Source organism: Parasteatoda tepidariorum, chromosome 2, assembly GCF_982258835.1.
Source record: "Parasteatoda tepidariorum strain Cologne lab strain chromosome 2, Ptep-v5.0, whole genome shotgun sequence".
In the NCBI taxonomy this organism is placed as follows: domain Eukaryota; kingdom Metazoa; phylum Arthropoda; class Arachnida; order Araneae; family Theridiidae; genus Parasteatoda; species Parasteatoda tepidariorum.
This window is the reverse complement of record NC_141756.1, coordinates 45,225,315-45,239,513: the sequence shown is the minus strand read 5'-3', so window position 1 is coordinate 45,239,513 and position 14,199 is coordinate 45,225,315. Positions and strand designations below refer to the sequence as shown.

The window sequence follows — 14,199 nt, the reverse complement described above, 5'->3', positions numbered from 1 at the left end:
GTTCAGTCTTGAAATTTCTTTTAGAGTGACACCCATGTTTATAACATTAATAAAGCTCTCAATGGCTGTTTTATGTATTTTAATTGAGATGAGTGTTTTTGTTTTTAAAAGATAAAAAATCCACTTGGTAGTCATATCTACCTGTGGTTTCTGTGTAGTGTATTAACAAAAATGGTCTTTATTTTTTAGAGTACACGCCTTCATTCAAATTCTGGTTATGGAGAAGAATTTACGGTTAGGGAAGATTTAATGGGCTTAGCAATAGGTGCCCATGGGGCGAATATACAGAATGCAAGAAAATTAGATGGTATTACTGGAATTGATTTAGAAGAATGTAGTTGTACTTTTAAAATATTTGGAGAGGTAATTTTATTTATTTTTAATAAATTGTTATAATGTAGCTTCTAATTTAGTAGTGTTTCTACTGGAATATTTTGTAGTTCAAAACACTCCTTCAAAATTCAGTGTTTTAATCATTTTGGGAATTCAGTCATTTCGTGCAAAAGAAAACTAATCAATCATTTTACATTATCATATTTTTACGATTAATTCAGAGGTTGAATGCTTATTTATTATTTTCTATTTTCAGCAATTCTGTTACAAATCTTAAAGGGTAGAATTTTGAATCTCAAACTATTAAGATTTGTTCTGTGCTCAAATGATAAAATTGTACTGGAAAGGGTTGAAATTTTTTGTTCTAAACCAGGGTTTGTTGATTTAAATCTTTAAATCATGATTTAAATCAAATGATTTTTTTAAAAAAAAATTATTGATGAAGTTGAATAAAAAGTTAAATTATTGATACTTTTATTATTTCCTTTTCTTAATTTTAAAATTTATTTTTAATAAATTGCTGCTTTAATTAATTTTAGTTAACCAAATTACTATCTTTCTTGGTGTGTGTTATATTCCAACACATTTGAAATTACATTTTTAAAAATCTTTTGATTCTCAAGATTGAAAGTACAGATTAAAGTAAACATTTAATGCTGTCTTGATATAGACTTGCATAGCTGTAAAAAGTAATTAATAAACATAATTTTTTCGAAAAAAATGCTAATAATGTTAATTAAAATTCTATCTTTTGATTGAAAAAACATGGAATTAAAATCTACCTTATATTTTATTGGTGGAGAATGAAATGATTAAATAACTTTACCTTTATATTTAGACGCAAGAAGCAGTTAAAAAAGCGAGAAGCATGCTAGAATATGCTGAAGAATCTGTTCAAGTGCCTCGAATCCTAGTTGGTTAGTATATTTATAATTATTACAGTCCTGTAAAAAAAATTTCTGTGTAAACAATTATTTATTCTTTTTAATCATGATACATGTAAGCAAGCCGACAGTCTAACAATTTGTTGGACTGTCAGTACAGCATATAGTGAAAAGAAAACAACTTAGTATAATATGTAAATTAATTAGATTTTTTGTGCAAAATAGTTTCACATGGTTTATCTATTTTTGCATATTTTGAATTGTATAAGTAGTTTCTAACTTTTTTTTTCTTTAACCACTCTCATGTCTGTATTTATTTTGATGTACAAAACCACCCTTGCCTACTTTCATTACAGTGCTTGACCTGCATTTTTCTTTCTATCAGTTTAAAAGTTTCTATTTCATAATATTAAATGCATTACGTAATTTTAATGTAGAATTTAAATATAACCATTGTTGTCAATGTTCGGGTGCTCAAATTTCATGTCAGTTTGAAAAATCACTAGGGTTCGTGTTCCCTCTAAAATTCCTAATTTGTTTTGCTTGATTTGTGTAGTATGATTGAAATTAAATTATCACTCCAGTATTAGTTTTAATTTGATATTAGATTTTTTTTTTAGTTAATAATGAGAGTAAATTTGTACTTAGGTAAAGTTATTGGTAAAAATGGAAGAATAATTCAAGAAATAGTTGATAAATCTGGTGTTGTAAGAGTAAAAATTGAAGGTGATAATGAAAATCAATCTCCGAGGGAAGAGGTAAGGTTTCTATAATTATTTAAGCTTAAACAATTGCTATTAATATACACAAGGGCTATTTTAAATGTTTTAATTATTTGAAAATTTTTACCCTCCACACTAAACTGCAAATGATAATAACTGGAGTTTTTTTTGTCCAACCAATTGCTGCTGTATATTGTGATTAAAAAAAGTATTTCAGAAAGCTAATAATCTCTCTTGGATGCTTTTAAAACTTAACTTACTTCTGAATTTCTATGCTAATCATTGCATTGCTGCTTATTTATCTACTTGTAACTAGCAGTGAATAAGTGCATTAAAGTGTCTTGCTATTAAGAATCTGATGATGGTTATATAGCAGAGTTGATACACTAGCGCAACTTGTGTTGTGAGCTTTCATTTATCTTCTTACACTTTAAATTTTTTTAAGCCCTACTTAAAATAGCTCTTGTAAGTATTTTTTGCTCAAATGTTTTGCAAATACTTGTAACTTTTCTATAATATCTGATGAATTTTATTTCAACCCAAATGTCAAATCTTTTTATATGAAAGAGAAGGGAAAAAGGGCATTAATTTAATTAAAAAAATAATGAAGTGTCAGTTAATGAAGCTAACTATTTTTTTTTTACTTCAAAACTATTCTATACATCTTATCGTAAAAATTCACACATACTTTGCAGGGTTGCCACACTAATATGCTACTATTTGCAACTATTTTTGGCCTGAAATGAATGTATGGCTAAATGGAACATGGTATATGACAATTAAATCTTTTAATAAAATTGTAGTCATATTGAAAAATATTTGTTCTTATTTAGGCAACTATTCATACTTTTCAGCAACTAGTTTCGTGCTATAGGCTACTAAAAGCAACTATTTTGTTCATTTTTTTTCTGTGGCAACCCTGACTTTGATGTATTTTGATATTTTATATTTTAAGGTAATTTTAATATTTTTTTAGTAAGGAATGATTAAGTTATTATTAATTGTAAAGATATATTCATTGCACAAGAGCAAGATTAATTTTATTTCTGATTTTTTAATAAAAAGAAACATTTTAGCAGAAGCATTTAGTTATAAGTCAGAGTAGCAATAGTATTTTAATTAAGGTTAAATATAAATTGAAAAGTAAATGTTTTCTTTATTTTAAGCAAAGTATGATTGTTACAGTTAAGTTATATAATTGTATTTTATGCAACATGTACTTAAGATTTTTATTATCTCTTGTTAATAATTTATTCAAGTAATGTTAAGCTTATAGATGCCCTTTTTAAAATTTTGTTACTAATGCTAGAATTATAATGGGCAGGTAATTTTGATTTGAAGTTCTATTTTTCTTAACGCTACTTAATGTCTCAAAAGTCCATTTTTTAAAAAACTTTTTTAAATCTTACAATAGTTCCGCAATCTTATTTTTTTAATTTAGTTTTTGTGTTAACTTTTTATTTTTCCTATTATTTTACGTACCTAAAATTGTGATTGTCATTTCGACAGTATCTGGAGAGTTACACAATATTTTCATGTTATTTATTTTCAGAATAATTTAGATATTCAAACAAACATTAAATCAGGAAAAAAAATAAACATTAAATCAGGAAAAAATAAAATATATGTGTGTTTGTAAGACAGCACTTCTTCAGGGAACACACTGTCTACAAGCAAGCAGGAGCCTTTCTGTTTTCAGAATACTGATAGATTATCTGGTAAAGGGAGGTATTGAATATTTTTCAGCAAAAATTGAAGGGTGTAAAAATTCATCAATAAATATATTAAAATATATTAGTCATTCAGAAATATATTAGTCATCAGAAGAAAAAATATTTTAGTCATTCACTTTTATGCATAGTCGTTATTTTAACACAAATGTGCAAAAGTTATCTTTTAAATTGTTTAATGTGTAAAAACTGAGATGTAAAAATTGCTTAATATGTAATATCAGTGGTTTAATTGCTTTCTATAAAGAATACTTAATCACAATTTATTAGTATATGGCTTAAAGGTTATTTAGTAAAGAATAATTTTTTGTCTTCTGCAAATGTGCAATTAAAATATGTACTGAATGGGTATTGCTTATTTGTGAAGAAATGTAACGAGACTAAATGAAAATATAGTAGTTTAACTTTAAGATCTATCCCTCTAGCTAATGAAATTGTATTTTAGCACAGAAAAATCTAATGATTAGTTTTTAAGTTTTTAGTATGGGCAGAGCTTTTAATATCTCAATTAGGGAGGCATAAAATGTATCAAAGTTTTGTTGATCACTTGATTGGATTTTGCTAGCATAAGGTTTTCCTTATGTCAATAAGAAACAATACTATAATACTGATTAGATATTTGTTCTCGTTAAATTTACTGAATACTTTGAAAATTCTGTGAAAATTGTCTGTTTTATTTTATTCTAAACTTATCATGGTTCAAAATAATTGATTTGCAATCAATAGGAATGATGATGATTGTGATTACTTCTAATAGTTTTGTTATTTTGAAAGTCATTTTTAAAAACTGATTGCTCTTAAAAAATTTAATTCTCTTTAAACACGGATCTCTTTAAACCAGCTTTTCAGCGTCTTCGCTGTAAGTCAAATTGCACTTACATTATTTTGAATATCAGAAGTCTTAATTACCACAAAATTTTGTTGTAAACATTACAAATGATATACTGGAGCTAAAGTTTTAATAATTGAGAATTATTGTGTTATTTCTATTAGTGTGGCCTTATTTACTTGTATTTTTCTCAATGTTGTCTATTTAGAGTACAAAAGTATAAAAAGTATAAAAAGTAATTCTTGTTAAAGAAGTCTTAAACTAATATTTGCTCCATTTTTTTTAAAAATAGTCTTCATTTTTTGTGCAAAATATAATCGTTGTTTAGAGGCTCTATTTTGTTTAGTATTTACTTCTTAATGAAGTAAAATCTGATTCTTATATTTTTCATTGTGGGAATTTAGATTTTAGTAAATATTTTGATTGTTTCTTTGAACTATTATTTGGTTTTCCGTATAGCGTAGATAGAATTTCATAAAGATGTCAAGAATTTTAAATAATTTATTTAGTTTTAAAATTTATAAAGCCTCTTTTTTTTATTTTTTAATTCCATGAATAAATTCAGATCTAATAGAAAATAGTGAGAGGAAAAAAAAGTTTTAATTGAAAGAATTATGGTTAAATTTCCTCCTGTATTATTCAGGAGGGACGTGGTCCACCTCAACATAGAACAGGTAAAGGATCATTGGACATTCAAGTACATAGAAAACCAACATCACATCCCAGTATGACTGACAGAACTTCTAGTTTGGTGGAAGGCACTGTTTCAGAACGAACTTTCAGTGTAAGTGTAGCTGGGAATAGTAATCTTAGCTTTTATTTTTTTAAAGATCCACTGCATTTTTGTTTTCTATTTGCAGTGATTTCTAATAGAACTCAGGATTTTATTAAAGTATCAAATCTTCCTTTTTTGTTCTACTCAGATGTTCAATATGTTTTAGTGGGCTTATTATTTCCTAAATTTTATTTCAAGTTTTCTTTTCTTTGGCAATATGATTTTCCTCTTTCTTGTTTATCATTCTCTTTGAATTTTCCTTTACTTTGTTTCTGCTTTACTTTTGCTTGAATTTCCCTTTATTTCACATGTAAGATCACTTTAATTGCATAATTTTTAAATTGCTTTTTGAATTAAGATTTTTGTTTTAATGCTTTGTGCATTATATTTTAAAATTTGTTTCTCAGTATATAGATATTATGTCTTAAAAGTTGAATTAAGTAATTTCTTATACATAGTTTTCAACCATATTATAAAATATGCTAAGGGTCAACTTTATACATTTGGTAAATATAGTAACGTAAAAACCCTCAGTTTTAAAGTATTAATTTTCATATTCTTAAATTGTTTCTAAAAGTTAATTATTGGAATTTGTTAATTATTCATTCTCGAGTTTGCCAGTCTCGTGCATTTTTGTTGATAGTAATTTAGGAGAAAAGACAGAAAAAAAATAGCAGTTTTCTTCTTTCTTATAATCTTTTTTCTGTAAATATGACTGTTTTTTTCTCACCTTCTCTTCATTAATATGACAAAACTTTTTAATTTATGATTTAATTTTTTTTTTAGGAGTTCAAGAGTTAAATTAAGAAATTTTTTTTCAGTGTTTGCTCTGACAAATCAATCATCTTTTTAGTCAAAACTTAAGTAACAAAATACATTTTGTATATTTTTTATAAATAAAGTTACCTAGTCTATTATTAATACTGCTTTCAAAAGAAAATGACTAATAATGATTGATTGCAGAATATAATCTCGAAACTTTGATTTTCTATTTAATTTGTAAATAAATATTTTAGTTTATTTTGCTGTGTAATGGAATTTTTAGACAGCAGTGTTTCCTCACATGACATGGTGCGTAGCTTTTTTGAAAAGTGCTTAAAGGTTCTCATTTTTGATTTTTGTTTTTTAAAAGCCCTTAAAGATGCTTTTTTCATTGGGTGTTTTAAAAAGAAAAATGAAATTCAAAAATGAAATTTTTTTCCTTTACCAGTCTATTTTCGCCACATATTATGCAAAATCGTGCTTCTCTCATTGTTCTATCCAAAATTTTTACAATTCATTCAACCATAATCCATTTTGGGGTACCGTCAGTTCATAGCTTATACAAGTGAGCTGGGTTCGGTGAGTTTATTGCACTCTCCTGTGCAACTCTGCTGCATTTTGCAAGATATTCTCAATTTGAGGCTTCATTTTCCCCCTTCTGATATAGAACCGAAAAATCTCTCGATCATTTTATAATGGCTAATGTAATCAAGAAAAGAGTTCTTTGTCAGAAACTAGTTATTTCATCATGATCGTGTAAAGTCTTTGAAAATTATTTTGCATTTTGTCAGTGTATATAGTGCTTAAAAATATTTTTTGAGTGCTTTAAAAGTATTTAAAAGGTGCTTATTTTTTGTTGAAAGATTTGGCTATGCACCCTGCATGAGCTGATTTTTCCCCTTAGAAACCCTGGGTTTGTGTGTTTATAAATAAAAGAAATTAAAAGGTATTGCCTTAGTAAGCAACTGTTTGCCCAATTGCACTTCTTGCCACTTTGTTGATAACCAGTTAAATCATTGATTGTGATTTAGAACTTTTTGGCTTCTCAATAAGTTGGTTAACTGAGATATTAATTAGCGCATGACACTTAATCAGTAACCACTTAATCAGGAATATCAAAGTGATCTTTTTGATGCTTCTATAAGTTATGGTTATTATTCATCATATTATTTTTAAAACCTTTTCAACCTTTAACTTTTGCATTATATGAGGAAATTCACTTGTTCAAAAAAACTTGCACTTCTCTAGAAGAATGCAAGAAAGCATTTGTTTCTGTGTTAGAGTAACCAAGTTATCAGAAAAAATTTGCATTTGGATTATACATTAAATGTTTGTTTCATTTTAATATTACTAAAATTCATATCCCTACTTAATAGAGATTAACATAAATACAGTTGGCATTCTTGAGTTAATTATCAAAAGAATCTCTTATTTTTATGTAAATCATTTTTCCTGGTCAATATTTGTGATCTACGCTCTTCTGTATATAATGTATTAATTCAATGGAATGAATGAGCAAAACTAAGTATTCTTGTTTTTCTTGATAGTGCTGTGGTATTTTTTTTTTTTTTTTGCTATCTTTATTGGAATGAAAATTTACCAATTAGTGTTTAAATATATTTTTGCAATATGATGGGTATGAATTACAAATGATTAATCTATTTCGTCTAAAAATTTGTTACGTACATAAATAAAAAAAGATGCTAAAATAGAATAATCAAATGAAATATGCTTGTTGAATTTAAAGTTGTTTGTATATCTTAAAATTGGCCATAACTTTGATTTATATTCTTTGTTTGAAATGGAGTTTTGTACTTTTGAATTCACATCTTTTATAAAACGTTTTAATGATTTTTTTTAAAATTTTAATTTTAGGTTCCATTTGTTTTTGTTGGTACAATAGAAAGTATTACAAATGCCAAAATACTATTAGAATACCATTTGGCACACCTAAAAGTAAGTATAGTTTTTGAAAAAATTACTATTAAATTAATTTTACCAAATGTTGAATGATACATTAATTATGTTCTGTATATATGTGTCTTACCAAATATCTTATACCAAAATCATTTGCTGAAATTTAAAATCTATGTTTCATTTAACATATTAGAGATTTCAAAGATGTTGAAATTAATAAATTTAGAAATACATCAAAACTTTAGTAACCTGAAGGAGCAATGGAAATATTTATATAATATATATTAAAAGAGAAGACTTTAGAAAAGATTTGATGATATGAAACAAAAATTTCTTCCTGATGCTTAAAAATACCTCTCATTGTCAAAAATTTTGAACAAAGGAGAAATAGTAAATTATCCATTATTCATAGTTAAGGTCAGGTTAATTAATTTTTTTCACTGGTAGGATTGAGATTGCCTGATGACTTTTATAACTCTGACAGCATTTAATTATCAAAACAGCATTTAGTATGTCTAAAATGTCTTGCACCAGACTATCTAAATCGTTCATATAGTCAAAACTCTCAGAAACTGCTCTGTAGGAAGGTAATCATAATTTTTTAAAATTCACTTGAAAACTTTAAGTATTTCCAAATTTAATATATTTTTCTGGTATTCTAAAGGATGTTTTATCTATAGGAAATTTGTTATATTTTTTATAGGAAGTGGAGAAACTACGTCAAGAAAAGCTAGAAATCGATCAACAACTTAGAAGTCAAGTAGGCAATGCTCAGAATTTTCCTGCTCCTCGTCGACCAGGTCCAGAAAGAAACTACAATTCTGATGGTGACAATGTCAGACTTCGAGGTGGAGGACCACCGAGGGGACGAGGAAGAGGAGGTGGCCCCGGTCCTGTGAGGCGTTGGGCTAATGATACTCGTTTCAATAATAATACAAGTAATCATCCAGCAACATTGAGTGATTACATAGGCAATGCAGACAAGCGAGGTGGTCATAACTCTTATCGAGGTGGAGTTAGTAGAGGGAGAGATAGGGGTAGTGGAGAAAATAGTTCACGTGGAATGCCAAATCGAAAGTGACAACCTCGTTTAGCACCAACAGAAGTTTTACCAACTTGATACCTTTATCTTGAAATTGAGCAGCATTTCTACATAATGCTGCTTATATTTTGACTTGAACGAACTTAAGTTTCACTGTTGACCAGATGTTCTTAAAAATACAAATGCTGATAATTTTACGAAATGTCCCACTTAATTATGTCCGTACCTCCTGATATGTCTTTAAAAGCTATATGAGCTAAGTAATGAAAAGTGTATGATCACTTATCAAATAGAGCGCTAGCTCCCTTTTTAAGCAGCTGGCAAGTAGTTTTATGATTCAGGGGGCTTCTTAGCTCGATTTGAATTGGAGCCTAGAAGCTCTCCTGCAGTTGCCATTGAATGAATGTGCTAATGGAATACTACTCTTTGACTTATTAAATTTTTATTTTGGAAGGAAAATAATGGTACTATTTAAGGGTGTTCTGCCATTTAAAAAATTTCTTAACTCAAAATAGCCATTTATGCTTCTGTTTGGTGACTATTTTTACTACTTTCATTATTAATATTTTCTTTTCTTTTAATCTTTCTAAAACTTTCTAAGGATAGAATCTGGTATTTATGTAAATGATTTTAAGACAATATCTCAGTTTTGTACATGTTTTACATTTCTTGTGTATATATATTTATGATCTTATATTATTTGGACTGTCTAATACAGATAAGTCTTTGTAATATTGCACTGTTATTTAAATGCATTGGAAATTTCATTGTAAATTACAGATTTTGAAGCAGCTTATGGAAAACTGTTCAAATTGGTTTTTTGTTAATTTTTGCTGGATACAAAGCCTGTAAATAAGTGCTTTTGGCTTTGTAGCAGGAGATTTTTTTTAGATGAAATACTCTTTTATCTCCTTCTGTTATTATTTCTCTAATCCTAATTGGCAGATGTAGTCCTTGAACATGACATCTTTCTAGTATACAGCGTAAAACAGTTTTGCAGTAGCATGAAAAATCCAAAACCATCTGAAAGCTGAAAAAGCAGATTTTTGAAGTTTCTCTGTTGAAAAGGTACTCAAAGTGGTTTCGCTGCAAAAACTTGTACCAGTTGAATTAAAACCAGATTGTGACAAACAAAAACCTAAGCCAAGGCAGAGTCATTAAAGCAGCAGAGTTGGTGAGAGAAGATTATTTATCCCCATACTGTGACTTGGACATAGTTGCCCAATAGACATATGCAAGTTTTCCCTGTCCCGAAAGTGTCATGTTATCCAGGAACTGAGATATCTCGATTTTTAAGAGATATGAAGACATCCTCTTTTGTAAAGGGAGTCTCGATTATAGATTCAGAAACGAAGTTTTGTGTACAAAAAAAGGAAGAGTTTCAGGAACATTTGACTCTGAGAGTTTGAATTACTGAAATCTTCTAATTTCTACAGTTTGCTTTTATAATGAAAAGTAATGTTCCTCAGGTTGTAATAAAGCTGCCATGTTGGAAATAGTGTTTGTTTCTTTAAATTTTTTTTTCTTTTAGAAAAAAAGAAAAAACCTAAATCTGAGACACTCCTCTATAAAATTGCCACAATATCTGTGGATTATAATTCTGAAAAGCTCTTAAAAGTTTCAGAAAATATAATTCCTAGATTTTTAATTTTTTTAAGAGTGACCTACCTTTTTACATTTTTGTACTTAGAAGACAGTTTTATTTATTTTTGTGGAGGCAAACATATTGTACAATCAAACAAGCATGATTTGATACTGTTTTTGATAACTTTTAAATCTATTAAGCTTGGTTAACTGTTCTTAACAATACAGTTTTAGGTAAATAATTAGAACATAAGTTCATCTTTATTACCATGCACAATAACAAAAATATTGCTCAATGAAGGTAGAAAGCATTGTACTCTGGTATTCCTGCACATTAAATAGTATTCGGGACATATTTGCACAAAATAATAAATAAAATCTGTGACATTATCTTTCACTAATAATTTTTAGCCATATTGTGTTAAAATACTATTTTTCATTTATCAAAACAAGGATTTGTAGGGAATTAAATCATTTTTATTTACATTTTTACAACCCTACTTTAAATCTACATTAGCTTCAAGTCATGATTTAAATTAACTAATTTAAAAAACAAACATTGTTTTCTCCATTTTACAAAAAAAAAAAAATTCTAATGCCAACTTAAAGACATTGAAATAGAAAACTACATATTTATTTCCTTAAATTTGTGTTATTTAACGATGCACACAGAAAAAGTTAAAAATGGAACACACTAGTCAGAAAGATATTGGAATTGTTATTGACGATAAATTTTTTTTACAAAGGTTAGAAAATCATTAATCAATTTCTCTTAACAACAAGCATAGATGTCCAGTTGAAATTTGGCAACTTTACATAGTCAAAAAACATAGTCGAATTTTTTTCTATTTAGTGATAATATGATGATAAATTCTGCTAGTTAAGAACTAAGTGAAACATATATTTTTGTCAAGCAATAAGAGGCTGCTTCAATGTTATTTTAGGTTGCAGTTACAAATAAGATTGTTAAAAAAAAATTTTTTTTTTTTGAATATTAATTGACGATAAATTTGAATTCGCGATGTATGAGGATAAATTTTGTTTTTAGCGATAAGAAAATTATTAAAAATTGTAATATCATCCAACACCGAATTTCGATAAAAATCGTAGAATTATAGCTAATTTAAATGTTGTCATAGTTTTGATTGGCGATAAATTTCTATCGACTATAATGTCACACAATGAATTCTGCATGTAGCTGTTAAAAAACGATGGAAACTCGCATAGAACTAGATCAGAGCTCTAGTTATATTTAGCTCTTTAAAATTTTCCAAATTTTTGATTGATGAACTCAATTTTTCGTTAAAATGATGATAAATACCGCTTTCTTTCATCATGAAATGATTTAAACTTCTATTGCTTTCGAGTATAAAGCATTCTAGCTAAATCAGAAAAGGTTAACAAATTTTGATAGCAAGATTTCGTTGTTAGCGACACAAATCGCATTTATGGGTTAGTTTTCTTAAATGCGACAAAAATGCCCTAAATCTGACAGTGATGTATCTTAAGTTGTAGATAATCAATTTTAATAAGAAGCATTTGTTTGGAAATGAATTCCTAATACTTTAGCGTCCCATAGTGAACTGACCGTAAAAGACACGGTTCACAGTAGAACACCGAAGACAAACATCACTGGCTACTGTCAGTAAATGGGTGGGTGACTACTTTGATCAGCTAGCATAGGGACAGAGGGTGCACGACGGTGTTGGTTCTCGTTTAACTGCTCTATAGTTCGTTCACCAGGAGTTGGCATTTGGTTCCGCCCTCATCACGAGGTATCCGACAATTCTATTTCGCTAGGTCCATGTTCGTGGGTTCGATCTCCGCCGGTCGAAGACTCCCCGTGTAGTAAATGGTGATTAATGCCTTTAAATCTGTAGAGTCGCAAAGTCCTCCATGTTCCCACAACAAATCAATACCTCTGGGGATACTGATCCTTGTCTTCTGGATTGGCTCAAAAATTACAAGGCTACGGAGTTTAACATTAGTAGTCGTAAATCCAAAAATTCGGCTGTTGAACAACGGATATAAAATGCTATTTCGCTGAGCCGCGATGGCTCAGGAGATAGAGCGTTCGCCTTCCAATGAGGCGAATCGGGTTCGAATCCCAGTTGATACGAATTCCGCAACCAGCTTACACCTACCACAGTGCTGACGTGAAATATCCTCAGTGGTAGACGGATCATGTTTTAGAGTCCCCTTGCCGTCAGGCTAACCATGGGAGGTTCTCGTGGTCTTCCTCTCCGTGTAACGCAAATGCGGGTTAGCTTCATCAAAAAGTCCTCCACGAAGGCAAAATTTCTCCCAATACTTGATTCAGGAGTTCTCTTGTCTTCTGCATTAGGTTCAAAATTATAACGCTACGGATATAAGTAATCGTAAATCCATAAAATTGGGTTGGCTGTTCAACGACGGTTATATAAAAAAAAATATACTATTTCGCTATTTTTGGGAGAAGGATGTGAACGATCCTGAACAAGGCGGCTATTTGGCGATCGTATGACAAAAATATTTATTTCGCAATCTTAATGTGCATTTTTTAACATTAAGTATTTCATAAATTTGATGATTTTTCTCTCTTTTGAGTGGTTCGTCCTTTTGGAGAAATTTTTTTGCAATATATTTAATTAGCTAGAGCAGTGTTTCCCAAACTTATGACTTTGGTGTACCCTTTCTAAATTTTTCGTAACGCTGTGTACCACTCATTAAAAAGTTGCACAAAAGTTCTCAACTGGCTGTTGACACCACTAATTATTAACTGTTAACTCTGCAAAAAATAGTCAATAGAAAAATACGTAATCGTAAATTTTCATGGCTTGCTTTGTTTTTAAATAAAATTTTTCGAAATTTTCGTTTGTTTCGTCGATATTTCGCATAAGAACGCGTACCCCCGCTAAACTGTTCCCGTACCCCTAGGGGTTGTTGTTGTTGATTTACGTCGCACTAGAGCTGCACAATGGGCTATTGGCGACGGTCTGGGAAACATCCCTGAGGATGATCCGAAGACATGCCATCACAATTTTGATCCTCTGCAGAGGGGATGGCACCCCCGCTTTGGTAGCCCAACGACCTGCACGCGAAATCGAGCACTTTACGGTAGCACAGTTTAACGAGGACCAATACCGCACACCCTCGGTCCCTACGCAGACTGATCCAAGTGGGTCACCCACCCGCACACTGACCGCAGCCAGTGATGCTTGACTTCGGTGATCTGATGAGAACCGTGTCTTAACGATCAGTCCACTGCGGGACCCCTAGGGGTACGCGTACCACACTTTGGGAAACACTGAGCTAGAGTAACGAAGTAAGTGACTGAAAAAGAACTCGTTGTTTCCGTTGGGAGCTCATTAAGGATTGTCTCAATTTTAAGCTCGGAGACATTCGTCTCTTCTCGTATTCCAGCGCTGAAATGAACTGTTCGTCCGAGGAGATGGATCCAAGTGCCAACTCCTGGTGAACGAACTATACCTTAAAGTGCACGACTTCGCGGTTATGGTTGGAGATGTCAACTCAAGTATTATCAATACTATTGTGGGTATATACTCAAGCATATAACCACGTAACATTTCTGACAAAGCATTCTCTTTAATCAAACCTTCCTACAGAATTGCACTTACATCC

General features: G+C 29.9%; 1 protein-coding gene across 4 annotated transcripts in view; it reads left to right on the top strand.

The window, feature by feature from the left end:
* The window catches only part of Fmr1 (synaptic functional regulator FMR1), a 44,094-nt gene extending 33,604 nt beyond the window's left edge, over positions 1 to 10,490 (top strand). For 2 of the 4 annotated variants that reach the window (XM_016052124.4, XM_016052125.4), the window contains exons 8-13: positions 190 to 363; positions 1,172 to 1,250; positions 1,866 to 1,975; positions 5,142 to 5,282; positions 7,911 to 7,991; positions 8,656 to 10,490. In XM_016052124.4, coding sequence (XP_015907610.2) covers positions 190 to 363; positions 1,172 to 1,250; positions 1,866 to 1,975; positions 5,142 to 5,282; positions 7,911 to 7,991; positions 8,656 to 9,033 — 963 coding nt within the window. In that variant the 3' untranslated portion in view covers positions 9,034 to 10,490. The remainder of the gene's footprint in view (positions 1 to 189; positions 364 to 1,171; positions 1,251 to 1,865; positions 1,976 to 5,141; positions 5,283 to 7,910; positions 7,992 to 8,655) is intronic. The other 2 variants (XM_016052129.4, XM_016052128.4) reach the window with 1 other exon arrangement.
* The last annotated feature ends 3,709 nt before the right edge of the window (positions 10,491 to 14,199 follow it).